The sequence below is a fragment of the Arvicanthis niloticus genome, chromosome 14 (genome assembly GCF_011762505.2).
Source record: "Arvicanthis niloticus isolate mArvNil1 chromosome 14, mArvNil1.pat.X, whole genome shotgun sequence".
NCBI classification, from domain to species: Eukaryota; Metazoa; Chordata; class Mammalia; order Rodentia; family Muridae; genus Arvicanthis; species Arvicanthis niloticus.
The window spans coordinates 54,185,937-54,209,151 of record NC_047671.1 but is presented as its reverse complement, the minus strand read 5'-3'; the positions used below and the strand labels follow the sequence as shown (position 1 = coordinate 54,209,151).

Below are 23,215 nucleotides of genomic sequence, written 5' to 3'. Positions count from 1 at the left end.
ACAATTGTATTGGTTACTAAATAGCATAGTCATGGTTGATGTCTCTTCTGACCATGACATTCTTAGTTTCAGTAATATTTTATGACCATAAAGATATTTTCTAAATGTTAAGTTCTTTGGTTAAAATGGCAGAGAAACAGTCTGTCATTCTGTGTCCTACAGATATTGCTTTTCCCCTCAAAATCTGTAAACACCTCATGAGTTTGGTGGGTGGGAACAGTGACTTTAGTACAGACAAATCCAATGACTTGAACGTTACAAACAAATGGGCTATCAGGATCATGTTTTAAGTTAATAATCATAACAGTTTGTATTCCAATTTTTTTATATCTGGTCTTTGATGTGATAAACACCGTGACCAAAAACCTGCATGGAAGAGGAAAAGGTCTATTAATCTTAGAGGTTCCAGTCTATCATGAGGGAAAGCTACATCAGGAACTCGGGGTTGGCCACCTGGAGGCAGAATGTGGCACAGAAAGCATGAGGAACACTGTTTCCTGGCTTGCTTCTCCAGTCTGCTCAGCTCTTACAAGGCCCAGGCTCCCTGCTTACGGATGGTACCGCCCACAGTGGGCTGGGCCCTCACATCAATTAGTAATTAAGGAAATGCCAAACAGCAAAGCTCAAAGGTCAGTCTGATCAAGGCAGTTTCTAATCGAGACTCCCTCATACCATTTGGGGACATGTCCAGCTGACATCTGAAGCTAATTAGGGGATATAAAACTACATACATTTAAAAACTTTTCTCATAGGGTTCTCCAAAGAACTAAATTTAAATCCCCCAAAATCAGTTTTCAGGACTAAGGCAAACTATAAAGAGCAAATCTTAATTAAGGACTTAGATTACTATTGTAATCAACTCAAAATTTTTTATTGTAATGGTCAGACTCATTTTATGGGTTTTGTTTGTTTAATTTTTGGTTTTTGTTTTTGGGGTGGTTTTTTTTTTTTTTGTCTTGTCTATTTGCGAGCTACTAGAATAGCACTGAATATTTTCAATAGAAGACCATACAATCTATTTCCCCTAAAATGTCTATCTGGCCCTTTATAGGAAAAACAAAACTCAGATTTTCATTGCACCCGTCATGCTTTGCGATGACCTTTAAGAATCTGTTTTCCACACTGTAGCATCTTCTGCCTTAGTTAGGTTCTTTCACTTGCTTCTTAGAAGTTAGGTGGGCTTTGTTTCATGTTGCAAATGGTCTCACAATTGTGTAGGAGGCAAAAATTAAAATGTCCATATAGAACAGGAAATGCGAAGTTACGTTATTTCTAAAGAAGGAAATTGTGTGACGAGCTAAGGGTGAGCGCTCAGATTCCTCATCGTTTGACCATGTTTTAGGAACTTTTGAAAACATGTGAATTCAACAGAAAACTCTAAGTGACACTGACTCGTGTAAACGTCGTGCTTAACAAGCTTCAGATGAGTACCCGTTGGCTCAAAAACCTTTAAACCCAATGAAGTGATTTCTAGCAATTAGATTTTCACTAACATTTAGGAAGTGGTGTGTTGGTCTATGAAAGTGACTTGCTTGCCAGTATTTCAGGGAATACAGCCACTTTTAATTTTAAAAGGTACTTTTCTTTACCCGTGTTTCTCTGAGTGCTGTATCTCTCCTGTAAAAGGAGCCTTTAGTACACAGTTTTCTAGCAAATTTAGAAGCCCAAGAAGACCCCTCTAGTTTATTTCTCTCTTGACAAATTACCCATTCCAAAATATCTGCCTTAAGGGAACCAAGTAACCCAGTTATCTAGGGAACTTTAGACATTTGTGACTTTCGTTTCAGTTTGACTGTCAACTTTGTAACCGGAAAGGTCACAAATGAGATACTGAGTAGGAGACCTTTACCAGCCTGTCATTGGGAAGAGCTACAGTTCCCAGCATACTCATTCCCTTAAACAGTTGCAGCAATCAGTAAGATGGTAGAGCCAACAAATAACAGGACTCATTCGCTGAGCCCCGGTAGTGACAAGGGTAGGAGACAGACTGCTGGAACGAGGAGGGAAAGGTCACATAATATTAGGACTCTACATTCTTATCTACCTGTTTTCTAGGGTAGCTCAGAGTTTGAGGGCAGTTATTGATATACTTCAAACCTTAAAATGAGTAGGTGAAAGTTAATATCTACTTTTAGAAATTAAATAGCATTGGTTAGAGATAGTTGGCCTACATGGAAAGCCCCCTTTAAGGGCATGGTTCACTAACAGCAAAAGCTTCCCAGAAATAGACCATTCCAGGAACTCTTTTTCCATAGTAAAATTTCACTGATGAGCCCTTACTGTCTTGCCCTGACTGTCCTTGCAGTACAGGAGTCAGAAATGAATTAAACGCAGTGCTGCCCTTTGGGGGGGGGGGACTTTTAGTTGGAAAGAAAAGGCAAATAACCACACACAGCCTGTGCTGAATACCTACAGATGGTAGGCTTTCCAGGGTAGGAAAGGGGAAAACAGTCTCATGCCAAGAATGGGCAAGGGAAGCTTCCTGAGAACACAGCTCATTTTGAAGGATGCGCCACTCTTTAAGGTTGAGATGGAGAAAAAGGACATGTTTGACTAAGGAATGGCCAGGCCAGGGCAGAGACCACCAAGGAGGAGATTAACACTCAACGAGGAAGGCGGAGGTACCCAGTGAAGTGTTATGGCGTGTGGAGCAATCTCAGATCTCATCTGAGTTCCTTGCTTTCTTACTCTGGGCAGATGCAGGGGAAGCTGTTTTGCAGGGCACCTACCCCTGCTACTTGGCTAGCCCCCTGGTCCATAGCTAACAGGATAAAAAAATCATCCAACAGATTGAAGACGTGTTTGCAACTCTACAGCTAATTTTCAAACCTCAAACTGGTCCTGCCAGGTTTTAAATTCTTCACTCTTCTGTCCAGTGTATATAATCTATGCATTTATAACCATAAATTATATAAAATCTAAAGAATTTATTGTATCTCTTATTGGAGGTACTATTTTTCCATTCATCTTCAAGACACCTTTTTAAAATTACCCATTAGAATTAGATTATACTGTGACTACTCTGGCTTGTACATCTCTGTTTATTTCTCATGATGCTTGCGGATAGTGGATGGCTACATTACTCCAGGATAAATGAAATGGGGAGAGGTGGAGACAAAGACTATAAATCAGTTGAGAGGGGAAAAGATGCTAAGAAATAAAGATGCTGTTAGGACACAGAACAAGTTAGTGGACACTAAGAAAGGAGCACTTGCTGTGAGAGGTTTTCTGGCTAAGATGGCATTATCTGATATGCTCTTTTTGACACTGTGTCAGGAAATTTACATCCATGGGTATTGAAAGCGTTTTGCATTAATGGGACATAAGTAGCTTCGATAACAACATGGGGGAGTAGAGAATACCATCATATGAAAGAAACCCCGATTCTCAATAGTCTGCATCACAAGTCATTAACCCCAAGCAAGACCTTGTGTGACATGGAGGAGAAAGTCTAAGTACCTTGATTTCCACAGCTAAGACTGTGGGTGGCTTTTTCACTTTCTAACACAAAGTCCTAAGAGGGAGCTGTGAACATTTCATTTTCTAAATGTGTCAAAATGGTGCTATTGATTCCTTAATACAAAGATAGAATTATAATATTTTTAGGTAAGTGTGTTAAGCCTGGCTTGGCTATAAATGTAAATACATAAAATGTTTGCCAAGCATTCAACAAAACCATGCCCACTTGCTAACAGTTGAGACACTGTGTTCTTCAGTGTGGGTGACTGACCTGAGTTCACATTTTCTATCAAGGGAACAGGACAGCCATTGGCTGTCTCTCAGTGTTTGACAGCTCACTAAGTTCTCCTTGGATGCAGCAGGTTGGACAGTCCAGTCCAAGGATTAAGTATGCTCCTTTGGTGATAGCAGGGTGTTGGGCAAGGACTTGAAGGATGTATACTGTGAGCAAAGCCAATGCCGCCAGACGAACTGTAGAGACTGACTTTAGAGAGGGCCAGTGGAACTGAGTTCCCCCAGGCTGTCAGAACACGCAAAGGAAGCTACCAGTACCTTGCAACTGGTCAATCTGTAAAAGAATCTGCATGTACAATGTGACAATAAATCATCTACGAGCCCACCAGAGCTTTGCATTCTGTGATTTGAACATTTGCCACGAACCACGGGGTACCATGGACATTTTCCTCAGAAGTAAAAGGCACAGCTGAATTCTTCGTCTCCCGTTCTGTCAGATAACACTGAGTGTTTTTATATCTGTGCATGGCCAGGTATTTATCTTCTAAAGATTGTGAATCAACAATGTTAGAAAGGGACATTAATAATTATTTCATGCAATAAACCCATCAAAGGAAGGCCTCACCCCTCCGAAGCTGACTGCTAACATTACGTTCGTGGTGGCTGAGCTGATTGCTGCTCACTGTTCAGCCCAGATGTCAATCTCCTGGACACCGAATCAACTCATCTGAAAACTGACTTTTCCCTATGAAGATGAGAAGATAAACAGAAAACTACCGTAACACTCTCCAAAGCTATTGTCTTTTTTTTTTCTTGTATCGAGTTTTACTTACACATTCGCAAAGCTTTCTGTACAAATCATTATATTAACATGTTTTTTGTGTTCACCACCATTCTGTCCAAGATTCCTCCTTTGCTGAGAAATCCTAAAGTTGAGGCTCAGTTGAGGAAATAGAGGGAAATACTTGAGAGAATTAAGAACTCCCTCAGTAAGCCAATGTGTTCCACAACCTGACAGTCACGTATTTACTTCACTGTGGGCTTTGCGGCCTCTCAGCTTACCTTAATAAAGTCACCTGCCCTATACTGAGATCGCACCAAAGCAAAACATAAATAGGACTTAAGACTGCAGGAAAGAATTCTAATGAACAAACATCATATTTTTGTATGCCTGCTTCTATGGTTTTACTTAAAATCTTCCAGTTCTCCATCCACCTACATCCGCTTCTCCGTGTTTTCTTACCAGTTTTCAGACGAGTTGATGCAGTGTCCAGGAGACTGACATTTAAGGGGTGAGAACTGGGCTGAGCCACGGGCAGCAGTGTGCTTCTTGCTTCTCATCCGCCACACACGAGCATGGATAGGTATGTGCCCGCTCTCCCCGGGTGCATTTGTAGTGCATTCTATTTAACAGTTTTGGACCATGTCTTGGTTACAAAAGCCTATGTATAAACTGTGGACGTTTTGCTCACAGCAATAGGAGCATGGCAATAATGTAATACTTTCAGATGCCATGTAACAATGGCTATTGGTTAACCTGAGGGAGACTCCCTCACCTCATGAACTAGGGGAATGATAGCCATATAGCATCTGTCATTAGAAGGAGTTCCAAAATGTTTCTTAATCCAGCAAGACAATATTTTCATTATGATGTCAGAGGCGGGGCCATTATTTTCCCATAAGGCATCCAGAGAGACCTCAGATCCCTCCCTAAGCTCAAGCTGCAAGAAGTGTTACAGCTGGATATCTATAGGCACCACCAGCAGGCACACACTCCAACAAGCTGGGAATCCTCATCCTTGCTCCCAGACACTGTTAGAGTCTTAATTATAGGAGAGAGTGGGGACAGAAGGCAGGCAGGCAGAGCCATCTCTGCCTTCTCAACTTGAACACAATTGCAATCAATCCCCAGGGCTGGTCAGTTCTGTCGTAACAGAAAGATCAAGGCAACTACAGAAACATTGGTTCTTAGACTCTTCAGTTGGAAAACATTAGTGTTTACCTGAATTCAGATGCTTAAATCCATTCCAGCTACCATAACAAAATATCATAAACTGGTTGCATTATGAACAAGCTTATTTCTAGCACTTCTGGAGGAAAGATCAAGACAAAGTGCCTGGAGGGTTGTCATCTGGTCTAGGTGGCCTTCTGTCCATACATTAGATGAACTATGAGAGGGACTCAAGCCCCTCCCAGAGCCATCAGGGACAGGTAACATAGCCAGATGTTACATCGAGGAGACTCTGTATATGCCACTTCATAGTCATATTTTCCATCACCACTCCATCCCTACTTCTTATAACCTAGATCATAGGTGTCCTAGTAACGATTTCCAATTTCAGATTAAAGTATCTACTACCAATAGCCAGCTTAGCACAATTACTTGAGTATGCAATTGTAGTTACTGTACATTTTCCCAAGCTGCATCAGAGCTGCTATCATTTGGATGCTGAATGCCTCCACAAAGAGCCATACACTTAAAACTTGGTCCCAGTGGTTCTATGAGGTGGTACCTAATGGGAGGTATCCACGTTACCAGGGGACACTCTGAAAGGGGCATGCGACTCTGGTCTTCTTTCCTCTCTTTATATTCTGGATCCAGAGGTAAGCATGTGTGTGTGTGTGTGTGTGTGTGTGTGTGTGCGTGCGCGCGCGCTTGTTTGCTTTGCCTCAGCACAGTCTACTACTCTACGGTGCTGCTTCCACTAGAGGCCAAAGGCAAGGCTACTGAAGTCTGGACTGGAACCCCAGACGTGTTTGACAAAGTAAACCTCCTCCCTTTACCAGTTAATTTTCTTGGGTATGTTATTATTGCAATGTAAGGTTGCAAACTGCAAATAAAGATTTAGCAGTATTGTTGCTAACATTATAAGAAACATCAGCACATTAGCATGTGTTAACTTTATTTTCCAGACTTACACTTTTTAAACAGTTCAAGTAGTTAAATGACATTCTCTAAATTTAGATAAATAAGCATTTGGTTAGTAGTTAAGATTAGAGTAACGTACACAAACAAGATCAATGACCAGTAACAAGAGTGTCTAGAAATCTTTATTCAAATATACTCCACTGTAATTTAAAAATATACATCTCATTTTTATCAGCTGTCCTTTATTCTAATTCCATATACAGATTCATAAAATGACAAACTTCCTAAAAATGATCTCAGTATAATACATCATTTGTTGGACCGCAAGTGATGAATTTTAGGACACAGCAGTACTTATCCCTGGAAATAAAATGACAATGAAACTGTAATTCCAGTCCTGCACTGTAGAAGGAGCTCACGCTTCTATGCTCAGATTTCACCACCCTATACTCTACATGTCCAGTGTGCTCACCATGGGGCCAGAAGTGTAGCTCAGTCCCAGCATGCACCAGGCCTCGGCACCACAGGAAAAGAAGGACAGGTGGAAGGGCCTGGACAAGGGTCCATGTAAGTTTTAAAGGAGTCCTAATCAAATCCAGATTTCCATTAACTTCTTTGGTTTTGGTGGCTTCTCTTTTGGGTTCAGAGAGCTACAACAGCCATTTAACTTAGCATCTGGTCCTCAAGAGGCTATGTGCTTTCACAAACACACAAAGCTGCCATCCACAGTAAAAAAGATTTCCCAGACCTAACAGTTAGAGACAACGAGGGACAAAGGCTGGGGTGTTTTCTCTGCTTCTCCAGATAAAGGTACAGTCTTACCTTGAGACATTAGTTTAGTTCACTAAGTACTAGTCAAATGATCCTCAAGTAGAAAAGACAGGTAGATGAATGGGAAACATTCTGTTAACTAGGACACAGTTTTACACTTGGGAACCCTCAGTTCCAAATACACCCATTGTGTGCATGGAACAGGAAAGAAATACTGATGTTTATAATACCCCAGTGGTTTATAGCACAGAAAACTAAGAATATTACTACTATTATTTTTTGCTGAGTATTGCTTTAATTATTGAAGAGTAATCAAGACTTTTTTTTTAAACAAAACCAGTATTTCCTACCAAAATGCCACTTATATGAAACTAATTTCATCTAAAAAGAACAGTGTCTCCTGAACAGGACACTACGGTGTGCATTTCCAAAGTGTGACACACATTTCCTTAGCAAGCTGTAAGCGACAGGAAACGCGCATCCACACAGGAATGTGACAGGTTATACTTTTCCTTCACTGGCCTATCAAAAGTTACTTTTAGTGAAAATAATTTTGAGGCAATAATTTTTCATTTGCTGGGAATCAGTAGTTTTTGTATGTACATTTCTAAAGTAGACGTCTTGTGCAGCAAGCACTGAAAGTGCTCAGCTGTAAAAGGTTCTGTTGAAGCAAGCAATTCGTGAACTGTCCACTTCGTCTTACAGCAAGGTAAATGAAAGGTACTGTGTAGGCTTGAGTGACTCATTATAACAGCTGCAGGCCTCGTGTGGATAATGAGTGCTTGAAGTATGTCGAGTCCACAGCAGTAAAATACCCACCCTGCTCAAAGAGTTAACAGACACCGTGAGGTATCTCAACACCTTTGACATCAGCTGTGTCCTGAAATACTTTGGATAGAGAGTCAAAGAAAACATTGCTACATTGAGTTTCAGATGTGTATTTTTTTCTTTCTATGTGTGTGTGTGTGTGTGTGTGTGCACTATGTACATGCCTTGTGTCTCCAGAGGTCAGAGGGTGCAAGATCCTCCAGAACTGGAGCTATGGACAGCTGTAAGCCCCAGCCCCTACCCTGTGGGTGCTTCTGCAAGAGCAGCAAATGTTCTTTCAGTACTGACTCCTCCCCAGCCTCTAGGATACTTTAAGTTACATATATATGGCTTGTATTATTTGTCTGTACTAGGACTGCTTCAGAAGCAGCAGATCCAACTATGCAAGTATCATCCTCATTTCATATCATTTTTATATTTACAATACTCAAGATAACACACTTAAAACATACAAATGTTCCTGAGCTTAAATTCACACCCACACCCACACACAAATGCACACACACCTCTACTCTCAGAAGTAAAACCTAGTAAAACTCTGATGTCATCTTTCTTATCCACTCCCTATACTGGCAACTGGGATCAATGCTGGTTAGCTGACTATACACAGTATATACAGGAAAAAAATGGGATCTTTGGGGTGACAGAAACGTCCTCAACTGCACAGTGGTGATGGCTGCACAACTCTTCAAAATGTTTTTTAAAGAACACTCACATTTTTACCACAGGTAAACTGTAGATTATGCAAACTCTACATTAATGGACGGAAGTTTCAGACAGCTCGCATGTAAGCTCCGAACCCACAGTGAAACTCACAACAGCAATGCAAACATTTCCACAAGGGTTGTTTTACTTGCAGTGGGTCTCCGCTCAGCAGCGAATGACCTCCTCACTCTGGAGGCCTGGAGGGCTAAGCTGATGAGAAGGAAGGCCAGAGAGAAGCAGAAGCAGTAACACATACAGAACTCAGTGTTGCGTGTCCACACAAACACAGAATGGGTGTGGACACTGAGTTACCGCAGATGTCCATTTTACAAATAAACTAGGTGGACATTCAAAAGTCAAAGAATGATTTGGAATGTCCTAGCCATGAAGGGATGTTCACATAAAACAGCTCCACTCACGCTTCATTCTGGTCACACCAGGACATCTACACACCTGGCTGATCTAGTGATGCTTCTGCTACAATTCCAGATCGAAGTTACAGCAAAACTGAATTGTTTAGCATGCAGTTTGTAGCTTCAAGCTGAAATATGTATCGAACAGTCATTGAATCTGACTTTTTAGTACTGGCCGTTTGCTGGTGCCGAAGGGACAGCACCAGGTGGTTTCTCCAGTGACTGCTACTGCTCAGTGTGATGTCACCAGTGCATATCTGGCTGTTTCCAGTCACTCCCAGAACAAATGCACGTAAGGACACAAGTATGTTTTTATAAACTTTGCAGAAGAACATTACCTAGATATCAAAATGAAATGCTATTGACTTGTGCCTATGGTTACAAGAATGGCCATTCTTCTCACCTGTGGTCTTTCTAATGTTTAAAACAGCACAAGTCAATGCATAGTGACCTTCATCTTTACAGACTAAGGCGGACTTGTCCCTTTTGTCCAAGCTATTGGCAAACTCACAGAGCACAGCAAGAGAAATGAACATTTACATCAGGAACCATTATAATTCTACAAAATGTCCAAGAAGCTCCAAAATAATGTGAATAGCATTGAGTTTGCACACTTTGTAATTTTTAAGCAGCCAAAAGCTTCCTCCCAAGGTACTATTTGACCCGTGTGTGAATAGACTACACTTAGCCTGTACCTAAATCTTGGCATTTCATCCTTTCCATTCACAGACACACTTTCACAACCAAACAAGGTGCAAATAAAACTTTTAAGAAATTCTAAATGCCCTATTTACATAGCTATTCACTTTTAATAGAAACTGAGATTGTACTCTGGCGCCTATAACACCTCCAGAGTTTTCACAGGCTGCCACAGCAGGCAGGAACTGATGGCTTCTACAGGTCACGTAGCTGAGGGGAAAGAGCAGAGTCAGCAAACCAAGGCACTATGAGTTGAACACATTATGCCTTCTGTAAAGCTTTTCGCAAATCACTGTAGAAGTTGGCTAACGTGCTTGCCATTGCTGTGTCTACTGCAGACTGAGGGATCATGCCACGCAGGTCCGTCTGAATATAGCCTGTCAGGAGACTCTGGTTTGGATTGTCTTTGAGTGGAACACAGAACCAGCCGCAGGGATGGTTATAGCCACGGACAAACTCTGGTCTCGTCTCACTCCATTCAACACTTACCCCTACAAGACAGTTTTAAAATAGTATCATTAATAGCAATAACTGATATTTTTCCCCAAAACTCTCATTTAAAAAATATTATTAGATTTCTTGTTTAAATAGTTTTCTACCTATCCATGCTAATGAAAACTAATCCCCAGGAGTTTTGAGCACGGCAAAATGAGGAAGATAATTACCAAAGAGAATTCTGGCACAGAGTTGGAAGTAATAGGGAAAATTCTAACCCCTTCAGAATACACGACACAGTGTCATCCAAGCCACAGAGTGACAAGAACAAGATGGAGAGCACCAGCACCACTTCCCACAGGCACAGCCAGCCCCAACTTTAGTACTCGCCAGTGAGCTAAACAACAAGTATGCACTACACAAAGTATTAATTTATCCACAGACTTTAAAAACAGGAGGCTTCTAGTAGCAATATTTTTTGGAGAAAGACAACACAATTCAAAGAAGAAAATTTTTCTTTAAAATATCAAGTGTGTAAGTGTGTGTGTGTAAGTGTGTGTGTGCACATATACCAGGAAACTGTTTTGAAGGCCTAGAATGAAATGTCAGTTCTTGGATGTCTTTCTTGTCACGTTTCTGCTGTGGATGAAGTATTATGTAACTGGAAATAAAAACTTAACATAGTTGAAGGCTCATCCTTAAACAAGACCTGGAAGGCCCAGGGAATATTCCAGTAGCAGGCCCTCAGGTGGAGGAGCACTAAATGCCATTCTCTAAGCTCAGTACAACAGTCTTGAACTCACAACTGTAGTCATCTTCACTGGGCCCACATAAGACTGATCTGTCAACACCTGAGGGAAGACAGGCTCATAGCACCCCCCCCCCCTTAGCATTGAACACTGATACATTCTGGGAGGGAAGGAGCCATTTTTGCTCGTAAGCCCACCAGGCTAAATTTCAGTCCCACAGATGGCCCTGGTTATTAAACTCAGTTGGTCACAGAACAAAACAGAGATATGAACGTGAGAAAGAGCCATATAAGGGAGGGCCAGAGCAGGCAAGGATCACACATGTGAACTTATCAGAGAACAAATGTTAACTAGTACAAAAATAAAAAAGTCCCCATGATAATAATATGAAACAACATATCTTCTCAATTAAATGGTAAAGTTTTTTCTCAAAAAAAGGCCCCAAACAAAACAGTCCCATAGAAACACTTCAGGATTCCAAATTCTTATACCACAGTTTACTTTGAAACTATCATTTAATGCTAGAGTTTAGCATTAAAAATAAAAACCAACCAACCAAATAAACAAACAAAACTAGCAATAATTGAGGGATTAAAAGATACATCTTGGGGCTGGAGAGATGGCTCAGTGGTTAAGAGCACTGACTGCTTTTCCAGAGGTCCTGAGTTCAATTCCCAGCAAGTCCACGGGGGCTCACAACCATCTGTAATGAGATCGGATGCCCTCTTCTGGTGTGTCTGAAGGCAGCTACAGTATACCATATACATAAAATAAGTCAATCTCTTAAAAAATATGTATTATACAGAAAGACCCGGGGTAAATCTTTAAGTATCTGAAGTAGACTTAAAGAAAGAACAAGAGTTTTAGGTTATTACCACAGGATAAAAGTCCTTCTTCATAGCCCACAGTATAGGAGAAGTCAACAAATTCTCTTGGGGAAATAATATTTAGAAGCTGCCCAGCAGTGGTGTAACGCATCACACAACAATTCTAGAAAAAGACAAAAGGTAAGATTGGGGCCACCATTAGAAACAGAGTCGCATTCCAAGATCAATGTCTAATAAGAATTGACACTCACAATCTTCTCTCATCACAATGGGATGCCTACAGTGGTTCTGGAAGGCATAATCTCTTTCCCAAGTGTCAATGATACCATATGAACATGACAATGATATATAAAACTCCAGAGACATATTCAGTATCTAAATCTCCATTTAACTAGAGATGACCAATTCAATTAAAATAGCCAATTATCTAAACTTATTGTGTATGTGTGTGTGTGTATATATATATATATATATATATATATATAAAATTTTATTTATATATCATTATATATATATATATAAATTCATAAAATATCCTTTTATTTATACATATATAAATAAAATGAAGGGTTAAAAGCTAGACAACATTTTTTATCTCTCATCTTTGATTTTAATTTAATATAACTGGTAGAAGTGGAAACTTAGATACAGGAGTGGTATTTTTCTGTCTTTGGGATTCTAGATCCTTAAATTTTACAATTAAAGATGCTGAAGATTTTGATAAGCAACAAAGGTAGAGGTGTAGTGGGAAAAAAAACCCTCAGTATTAACACTCATTAAAATTAGGAAACTCAATTTTAATCTCAGCACTCAGGAGTAGGGAAAAGTAGATCTCTGAGTTTAAGGCTAGCTTGGTCTACATAGCAAGTTTTAGGCCAGTGAAGACTATACAGTGAGAATTTATCTAAAAAAAAAGTGAATAAATAAATAACTACATAGAATGGGAAACTCAGCTTTTAGAAGGCAGCACAGGACTCTCCCATGGTATCCCTGCTATGACTACTTTTCTCAGTTAAGGTAAGTTAACGTAAGCATTTACAAATGGTGATACTCACACTTATGTGGTGTCTATCTCTCTGTCTTTCCGTCATGCACGTAACCACACATGCACACACACATGCATGCATGCCCACACATCCTCTAGTAATGTCACTAAACAGATACCTCTTCAAAGTGCTCCAAAATATCCAATGAAGTCATTAACCGGTCCCAGTCCAAGCGCCAGGGCCCTGGGCGTATGTGATCTATGACATTATTGACTACGTCATCCATAACTCCTTGAGCTTTATATCTAGAAGACAAAGAACCAAAACAAAGGCTGTCCAAATGAACATTTCAGCACAGAGCTAACACTGTAAATGGGCATAAAAATTAACGAAGATTTTTATAAAGTAAAAACAATCCTAACAACTTGTCTAAATAGATAAAAATTCTATCAGTTACTTTTGTCAAATTATGTCCTCTATCCTCAATAAAGTTGGAAAACTAAAAGTTATGCTAATGTCATCATAGGCACAGTGATGTCCCTTCACATTATAATATAGCCCCAAACAGTCTAGAGGACATTCCGCAACTTTCACTCAATACTGCCCTCTGCTTACTTACTCTCAGACATTAGTACATATATATTTTCCCCTTCCTCCCTCTAAGCCTTCTCATACAGAGCTCATTTCTCTCCTTCAAATTCATTAATTGTTGTTATATGCATACATGTATATACACATGTATTCCTAACTGTAACCTGCTCAGCCTGTACATTACTTGTATGAATGTTTTACAGGGTTCGCCATTTGGTACTAAATAACAATTGATATGCTGTTCCCTGGGGAAGACTATTTCTCCCACTCAGCATTCCTTAGTTGCCTATAGTTCTTTGTGCAGGGTTAAGGCCTCCTGGGCTCCCCTGCCCCCACTTTGGCATGCAGTTATCCTTGTTCAGCTTATGTTTAGAAATAGACTTCAAACAACTCCTAAGCCTAAGGCTCAAGGGACATTACAGAAAGGGAGGAAAGATTGTAAGACCTAGGGAGGATCCAGAGTTTGCTGTGAGACTCTGTCCTCTTGTAATGTTAGAAACTGCACCCACACACGACTACACTGGCTTTTAAGAACTTTTTAGACATAGATTTGAAAAGGATATGTAATATATATATGTAATATATATATTATATGTAATATGTAATATATATGTATATATATACATATATATGCATATATATGCACATACAGTTGTTATAGAGGTAATATGAGTAATTTCTTTAAAATCAATGAAAATGATAATCCAACAGAAGATGAACAAAGCAATTTAGGATAATGCAAAAAATTAATAAACAGACTCAGCTTCACTGTAACTAAATATACACTAACAGGATACCACTTCACTCACTCCTCAAACTCTCACATAGTTAACTTAAAAGGTCTCTGGATATGAGCTGAAGAACGGCCACAGCTCTCTCCCTAAGAAGCTGCACACTATCACAAATTTGTATACAACCCAGAGGAACTGCAGGATCCTATTAGCAAACCCGATAAAGCCCCTTAAACTCTCATTCATCACTCCTGTCTTTGTCAATATTACTCCAGTAAATTCAAGACCTTCTGAGGATCAGGCGAGGGAGGACAGAACTAGGGCAGAGGGCAAGCAATACTGCATTTCTTCGTATAAAATTGAGGCACCATTCAAAAGCCTGGTTCCGCAGCCCAAGCTTGGTGCTCCAGCTGTGTAGGCACCACTTCTTCTCTGAATAAACTTCTCATCCATGTTTAAACAGCAGAGACAATTCTTCTGCTTTCATTTCTTAAAGAAACATCTATTCTTCTTTGAGTCTCAAGCAAACTATGCACTCCCTGAAACCTTCTCAAGTCTCTGAGAGGGGTGTTCCCTCAGCCCTTTCCATGCTTCTCAATCCCAGCTGGGAACCACTGATCAAAAGGCTTAATTCCTAGACTGCTTACAATGCTTGGTTCAACTCCAATCTGCCTGTCCACGTCAAAAATAGCGGACAACTCATCTTTCCGGAAATAGTATTTTTGGTATCTTCAAAACATTTTGCATGTATGAAGTGGGGTCAGCAGATTCATTTTTAAAAAGGGCTGAGTCCTAAGCATTGAACATTTTACTTAATTCCAGATGGCAACTGTCCATACTGGCTTAAAAAAAAAAATCAACATACTTTTCTTGACTATAGGCATAGTTCATCTTCAATTATAAGAGAAGGAAGAATAAAAGTTATTCAAAATACTACTATTTAGAGATGAATTTTGTCTTAGGTAAAAACATTTTTAAAAATATATATATTTAAAATAAGCCTATGTGCTGAGTATCCATCTCTCCATCTCTTATTTGTATTATAGTATGAACATTTTCTTTCATTATTAGGTAATCTTTTAAAACATAAAATTATAGGCTACCAATACTCTACCAAGTACAAATGTTTTCAAAGTTTAGTATCAAGATGCTTAGTTTCTAATATTCATAATATTACCATCAAATACATAAATCACTATTATCTTTTGATAGGATCTTCAATAATTTTTTAACAGAATGTTACCTGGGCATAGGAATTCATGCACACAGAAAACTGACGTAGGAAGCGTGCCATGACCATGAGAACTAACTCAATACAATAGTGAGTTCAAGGCCACCCTGACTCAAAAGAATCATATTTTAAGAGAACTAAACACTTACCAATGTAGAATATTACAAAGGTTATGTATATAATGCTAAGAAATTCAGATCTGTATCTGCCTACTGCTTTATTTATGTCCAACTCAACCGACAAAGTATTTGGCCATTCTTAAGGCCCTGAATTCACAGAGTCAACCTGCTTCTCAGAAAGCTTAAAACCCTAACACCGAAAGCTGAATTTTCCACTGATCATGTAATGCAGTGTCTGAGTTAGAAAACTGAGCATTATGTGAAGGACCCTCTTACCCTTAAATGGAATGGCCCGGACCCAGTTCTCATACGGGGCCGAGGATTGATATGCCTGTTTGATACCACAGAAGGCACAGCTAAATGGCCACCAAAAAGATTAATGAAATAAATAGATACCCCCGCCAAGCCAGGCCCAATTATAAATAAGATGAATAACAATCGACATCCAGGGAAGAGAAATCTCCCTGAGAATTCTCTTCTTTTTCCTTTCCAGGTAAAAATACCTGTGATATTTGCTGTTTGAAGTTCTAATCCTGATGCTGGCCCCTGGACTTACAATACTCAGACCTTCGATGGGCCGTTGACAAGGACATCAAACAGCTAGAGACTGACATCACTAATCTGAAGAAATCCCTTGTCTTGCTGTCTGAAGTGATCTCCAAAAATTGCAAAGGACTTTATTGGACTTGATTTACTCTTTTACAATAGAAAAGACTGTGTATAGCTCTTAAAGAAGAATGTTGCTTTTACACAGACAAGATAGGGATGGTTAAAGAGAACATGAAAAAGGTCAGAGAAGGCCTTGAGAAAAGACAGAGAGAGAAAGAGAAAGATGAGAGCTCATACAAGAATTGGTTTTTAACCTCTCCATAGTTGCCAACCCTGTTTACCTTCCATCTTGGGACCATTCATTGGGTTATTTTTGCTTATTTCTTTTGGTCCCTGGGCCTTAAATAGGCTAACTTTGTGAAACAACAGATAGATAATTTGGTAGCAAAATCTATTTAGATACATTATCATAAGTTAGCTATGGAGGACCACAAGACTCAAAATGAGGCTGTTACTCTATCCAGGTGTTCCCAAAACTCATCTCTACCCAACCTAAAAGAGGGGACTTCAGCCCCTAGACCAAGCAGAGAGGGGCCACCCAAACCCCCTCTGACTGGTGATCTGAATTCTTGCTTAGGCTGCGAGGCTAAGTACTGCAAGGGAATATAAATAAAAGTTAAAAATATCTTTCTGGGTTCCCTGAGGGATAAGCCTGACTGCATAGGGGTTGATGTCAAAAGTATCCCCTCTCCAGGAAAGACATCAGGATGGGTATGGCCCTCATGCCTCACTGGACAAAGACAGGAGGACTAGAGCCATTACAAGGTCCCCTTTAATTACTGGAGGTCAGGCTTCTATTCCTGCCTTCGCAAGATTAGACTCACCAAGGCCCTTCTATACTTGGAGAAGGGAGGAGATGTCGGGGCAGCCCCGCTTATACACTGAAGACCTAAAATCAGCCATAAGCCTAAAATCAGCAATAGGTCTCACATATATGCCTGCTAACACAAAGTCTTAGGTCTCTGTGAAAAAACACTGAAACAGATGTCTATAAGCTATTGTAAAATGCAGCTTTTGTGGAAATCTACCAGCCTGAGTAGTCATAGACATGGTAAATAGGCAGCCTTGGTGGATAGTACCAACTTAGATAAGGACAAGTGAATCACAGGCAGAGTCACAGTGACCTGTCCCCTGAACCTTCACCCAGCCGATACCCTGTTCTGAAAGATATCTGTATTCCCCCTGAACACCTATGCTCCTGTGTCATCCCCTTCCCCACATCCTGCCTTTTTGTGTTTATAACCCCTGTGTGAAAAAGTAAAAATTATGATTTGATTAAAAAAAGAAGAAAGAAAGAAAGAAAGAAAGAAAGAAAGAAAGAAAGAAAGAAAGAAAGAAAGAAAGCAAGCAAGCAAGCAAGCAAGCAAGCAAGCAAGCAGGCTGAGCATTTACTTACAGATAGCCACTGAACTCTGCTGAGGGTTTCCTCCAAACTGTTACATCTTTCTAGAAAAACAAAGACAGTACACGGTGATTTTCACATAGGTGGACCCTCATACTCAAAAGTAAGTCTGCAGTTCAGAGCGCTTAACTTTGCATTAAAAAACAACATAAGCAATTTTTCAGAGATAGTAGTTACTCGTGTCACAAAGAGATCTGCATTTGAGTTTCTTCTTTATCACACTGTAGTTACATCTTGCATCTTATAGATTTTTCAGTAGCTTAGAGACTCGATGACTTTAAAATTCAATGGTCGTACTACTATATTAATGGCTGTTTTTATAAGTTTCATTCCGGTCTTAGCTATTTACTATTACTGAAACATTCAGTCTATGACATTAGGAACATTAGATATTTCATTCTGAAACTGTTCATGCACTTTTGAAATAACTCACACTTATTGTGACTATGTTATATGGAATTAGTTCCTACGTTTTCCTCCAATCATTTCCCATCTGGCTCTTAAGTATAAAATTAACTAGAGCACTAGAGAAGAGCCTTGATTCTAGGCTTGGCTCTCACACTCAGCCATTGGCAGTTTGGCCCAGTCACATGGTAAAGAGAACACTAACTGGCCACTCACACACTCTTCATGTCTTACCAGACAGTGCAAACGTTCAATGACCATCCTTGGTTAAACTGACAGTGATCTACCTTCTTTGTTGACTTGGAGAACTGTCCACTGCTCTCATTGCCATGAACCTATTATCAAGTCTAACAAACAAAGAGCTACTGGGTTCATTTCTTTGTAAGATGCTGAACAATCAATTGTACATCCATTCAACACATTATTTATCACACATATTCCTCCTAATATTTTAAAAGTCATCAGACAATTCTTTGGCCATACATTAAATACCCAAACAGCAACGACATACCACTTTCTTGGCAACTCGCCAGTGATCTTCTTCAATGCTGTGATACTGGATCAGAGTGTTCTGAAGTTTAGTTGAAACAAAGGCAACATCAGACAGTCCTTCCATTTTGATCTTCCTGTTATAGAAACCAAGATTAGCGTCAGAAAACACTGAAGTAAGTCAAATCTTTCAGAATAAATTCTCCTGGGAGAGCTATAAAAGACGGCTGAGTGTGGACCCCACTCCCAATGAACTAATCAGAAACTCTGAGAGTGGGAGCTGGGAGGAGGTTTCTCCTGAAGCCTTGGGAAGAACAGCTCATTCTTCGCCTATTAGAATCACTCACATAAAATCATAAAGACGAGCCAAGCGGCAGCAGAGTGGGGAGGTGGCTCTCTCATCTGTAGGCTGTCAATGCTCAAGGGGTCCTCTCATTCTCAGCTTGCCAGGCAGTTCCAAAGTCCACATCCAGAGGCCTACCTACCAAGAACTTTGATCTGATAGTGCATCTCTCTGTGCCTAGCATTTTCTTAGCAAGTTATTATTAAAATGACAAGCGAGCCCAGATTCTCAAGCCAAAAGGCTGGGAATCACCCTGAATGATCACCAGAGATTTCTATTCACACCACCGTCCCCCACTGCCTAGGGTTCCATTTCCTAGGGCTTTGTGCTCCTCAGGCCAAGCCTGTCAAGGCTTTTGATCTTTGGACTTGGGACTTCTCTGCCTAGACTGCTGGATTCCAAATCTTAGTGTGAACTAACAAAGTACAATGCCAACTGCAGTTAAAAGGCCTGCCCTTGCCACACACTTCTCAAGTGACTTGAATCTTTCACTCCTCACTGTGCTTAGCGGTGTCTGAAGCCGGTTTATGTGCTCACACAGGATTACACTCTTTACCACCTTACCTCATGAGTAAGAAAGCGTCTTCACCATATGCGCCACTAACACTCACCTAGAACACCATGTGACACGGAGTAGGATTTTAATACCAACGCTGTGGGGTTTTGTCATATGCTGAACTAACACTCACCTAGAACACCATGCGGCACACAGTAGGCTTCATATCACTGCTGAAATGGCTTTTTTTTTTCCACACTCAAGAATTGGTATTCTTTTACCGTCTTTTGATGCTGATCCCATTTTCTTAGCATAATTCCTACAGTATCCCTACCCTTTCTACTCCTGTATAAGGTTAACAGAGAAAAGCTGCCCACTATACAACCATCGAATCACTTAAAAAAAAAAAAAAAAACCCAAACCAGTAAAAGCTTCATTAACAACTCTGTCTTCCAACCAGAGCTGAGACAAACTGATCTAAAACCTAAAGGTTACGGGAATAAATCAAAGCTGTAGCCAATATTTAAATATCACACTGCGGAGTACAGAAACCTCAAACACTAACATTGAGTAGAAAGATGCGAAAGTATACATGAAAAATTCAATAACCTAAAACTTGAGATCCATAAAAAGTGATGTAAAATGTATAAGTACAAATCCCAGCTATCAACAGAAAGTGGATGAGCTCACTCCTAAAGTCTATCAGTCAAAAATATACGAAGCCACTCAGGAGCCAACCTGATAGCCAGCACAATGGCCTCTTTCAAGGCTGGGCTATAAACAAGTGTAAAGTCTTGGAGAGCTTATAAAAGACACTTATCCAGTAGTGGGATCACTGTGATTAAGCCACAGTCTATAAACCCAAAGGTCTCCTGCTAGCTTCCGGTGGATGGCAGATAAGCTTATTTTTTTTTCAAAATTATTTGATAGGAATCAAATAGACTGAAAAGCCACTATTGTCAGAACCAAGCATTAGCTTGTACAAAGCCAGGAGAGGAATACAAGCAGCACAAGCTGCCTATAAAGGTAAGAATCTGGAACTTGGAGACATTTGTCCTGGTAATCATTCCCATCTGCTCATCAATGCCCTTCCAAGCCTTTGACACCGCTTACATGTGCTGAGCTTCACTGTCTCATTTCTATGCTTTGTTGAGGGGCTGCCCTAGAGTCTTGGTTGGCTCCCCTCCAGCATTTTCTTGCAGTCCACGCTGTAACTAATCCCTTACATCCTACCATTTAGCTGTAGAGTCTTTGGGGGCGTTAAATATAGCTGCTTAGGGTTGAGCTCTTCTGACCAGCATGCTATAGAAAACCAAATGAATAAAATACGCATTGCTACTTATACCAATCATTTTTGAACTGCCAAACAACAACAAAATTACCATCCGAATGAACAGCTTCTCCAGGGGAAGCTACTGTTTACCTGTATCTAGCATACATTCAATTCGAAACAGTGGAAATCGATAAGATCCAGGTTTTGCTCTCAGACTTGACTTACTCCATCCTTCAAATAAATCTCCATGACAAGTATAAAGGTAAAACTTAGAAACTCTGATTAACAGCCTCTTTAAGGATGCTGAAGAAGGAAGCAAGCAGAGATTGAAGTAGAAATAACATCAAAAGTTCTCTTTTAATCCTTCAAGTATTTCACTCATCGGTGAATTCCTGCATGGAAGTCCGGGATAAATAGTGGTAACTGTATAAGCTGCAATGTGTTTGTTGGAGCCCCTCTCAAAACATAGTCTAAAGTGGAGGAAGATGGGACTGCAGCTGGCCAGGTTTCAGCTCTCTCCTGATAGAAGCAGGTGCTTGGATCAACTGAAAGCAAAGCACACAGTACACCCTCCTGCACTCTTCAACCGTGGAAACGGTTTTACATGGTTTTAAATCACCCTGGATTTTCCCTTATTAACTCAATCCTTTCCTTTCTTGACCTTCTATCAAGAACTTCTCCAATCATAACAGAGATAAGAGGCACTGCCTAATTACACAAACTCTAACCACTCCATACAAAAGGTCATCTAATCTTGTTAATCCTCGGGCCAAGAGTTAATTATTGTCTGCTTTACACGGTTTTTGAAGCTAGCCTTATGTTGACGTTTTCTATGTCCACATTTTCTTGAATGGAAACTACTGGGGCTTGGAAAGATTTTCTTGATGCTGTGTATTAGCAACAAAGTCCTGACTAACAATTCCAGTCATTCTCAAGTATATACCACAATGCAATGACAATATGTTCCCTTTTAAACACAAGACAGTTTTAGAACCCTGGAAACGGCTCAGTGATTAAAATTGCCTACGTTTGATTCCCCAAAGTGACCCCCATGTTGTTCTCTGACATCCACAAGTAGCACACGAGCTGTCATGTGTGTACGTACACTCACACACATACACAAAATTGGAAAGAAAATACGTATAGAATCCCCATAAACTATTTGTTCTTTTGTAGTTTAGCACACTTTATTAAAGGTTCTCTGTATCAGAACTGTTAACCTTCCAGTATTCACTTACTATATATAGTTTTTATGTGAATCGTGCCAATTTAACAAGCCACAGACAAGATACCAAACTAAAGCCTTATTAAATTATACACTGTAACATAAAAATGTTAACAAACGCTAAATTTCCAACCTATCTTGAGCCAGTAATTAACTTTTCTAAGTCAAGTCAAGAGCAGTAGCTTTCCACTTTTGAGACCGGCTCTTGCTTGATTTAGAGGAGTGATTCATGAACACACACCTCTGTGATGAGACATAAAAGCCTGGCCTCCACAGTGTATTTAATTGCTATCCTAGCTCCGGAATCCCCAAACCTAAAATAATCTCCCCTAAGCGGAAACGAAGGAAATCCGCAGCAGTAGCTTTCCTGTTTTAAACCATAGACTTGCAAGCTACTGAGAACTGAGAAAGTGTCTCTTGAGGACCCCGTCACCGTGGAAGATTCATGAGAGATGTCCCTTGCAGAGTTTCCGTGGAGCACGCTCCTCGGGACTTTCCCCACAGCCCGGGGACAGCGACTACTGTTACAATTTAACAGATGAGGAAACTGAGTCCTGCTGGGCTCGCAGCCCTTGAACGGCACAGCAGCTCCGGTCCGGCTCCGGTCTCACCTGCCACTCTGTGACCACCGGCTCTCAGGGTCAGCCATCTCTCTCCCCTCTGCAGGGGACAGCTCCAGGAAACGCTCAGCCTCGCTCGGCCCCGCTCGACCCCGCTCGGTCGACTGCTCTCCTTCCTGTCCGGTACCGGAGGATGCCAGGCAGTCTCCGAGTCCAGGAAAAGGTTGCTCACCGCTCCTGCAACCCCGCGCGTTTCAGAAGCTGTTTTCCGGCCCGCCCAGCACGGCTGGCAGCAGCCAATAGGCGCGGGGCGCCTTCCAGCCACAGCCAATTAGAAGGCTGCAGGCTGCTCAGGTCACGGCGAGCAACGCCCTCAGCCCCGCCCCACGCGGACCCATGGGGGACCTCCGTGGAATGTTGGTGGAGTAACGTGTGTTCGCTGGGATTGGCTAGCGCTTCAGCGTGAAGGGAGCCGATTGGCCTCCGAGGATGGACCGATTCCGCGTGCTTGTGGGCTGGCCGGAGCCATTCAGAGTTCCCTCCCTATGCTTGAGCTTTAATCAGAGACAGTGCCCCATGGCCCATTGATTGTAAGGCTGCGGGGAGAAATAACAAATGAGGGATAGTGGTGAGAATGGAAGGGCCCAAAGTGTCCATTGTGAAGATCTCAAATCAGATGCTGCTAAGACGGGCTGCAAAGTCTGGTGAGAAACGTCTTTTCCTCTGAGGATGACCCATCCACCTGCTTGCTGTCTAGCCTGGTGCT

General features: G+C 40.8%; 1 protein-coding gene across 2 annotated transcripts; it reads right to left on the bottom strand.

Annotated features, from left to right (window-relative positions):
* Positions 1-6,726: 6,726 nt before the first annotated feature.
* On the bottom strand, positions 6,727-22,728 carry Stard4 (StAR related lipid transfer domain containing 4). 2 transcript variants are annotated; one of them, XM_034518429.2, is made up of 6 exons: positions 22,501-22,728; positions 18,575-18,689; positions 17,653-17,702; positions 13,154-13,280; positions 12,038-12,152; positions 6,727-10,469 (listed from the first exon to the last, which is right to left on the bottom strand). In XM_034518429.2, exons 1-6 carry the CDS (start codon positions 22,536-22,538, stop codon positions 10,240-10,242), a joined length of 675 nt encoding a protein of 224 aa, XP_034374320.1. In that variant the 5' UTR covers positions 22,539-22,728; the 3' UTR covers positions 6,727-10,239. The 2 variants fall into 2 exon arrangements, with proteins under 2 accessions (XP_034374320.1, XP_076768974.1); XM_076912859.1 differs by lacking the exon at positions 22,501-22,728 and adding an exon at positions 18,900-19,014 and having other exon boundaries at positions 10,100-10,469.
* Between the last annotated feature and the right edge of the window lie 487 nt (positions 22,729-23,215).

Coding starts and splice junctions, on each gene's coding strand:
- Stard4 (XM_034518429.2), bottom strand. CDS start 22,538: ATGGCTGACCCTGAGAGCCGGTGGTCACAGAGTGGCAG. Junction 13,281..17,652: donor GCAGAGTTCAGTGGCTATCT/GTAAGTAAATGC, acceptor TTTGTCTTCTAG/ATATAAAGCTCAAGGAGTTA. Junction 10,470..12,037: donor AGAAGGACTTTTATCCTGTG/GTAATAACCTAA, acceptor ACTGTCTTGTAG/GGGTAAGTGTTGAATGGAGT.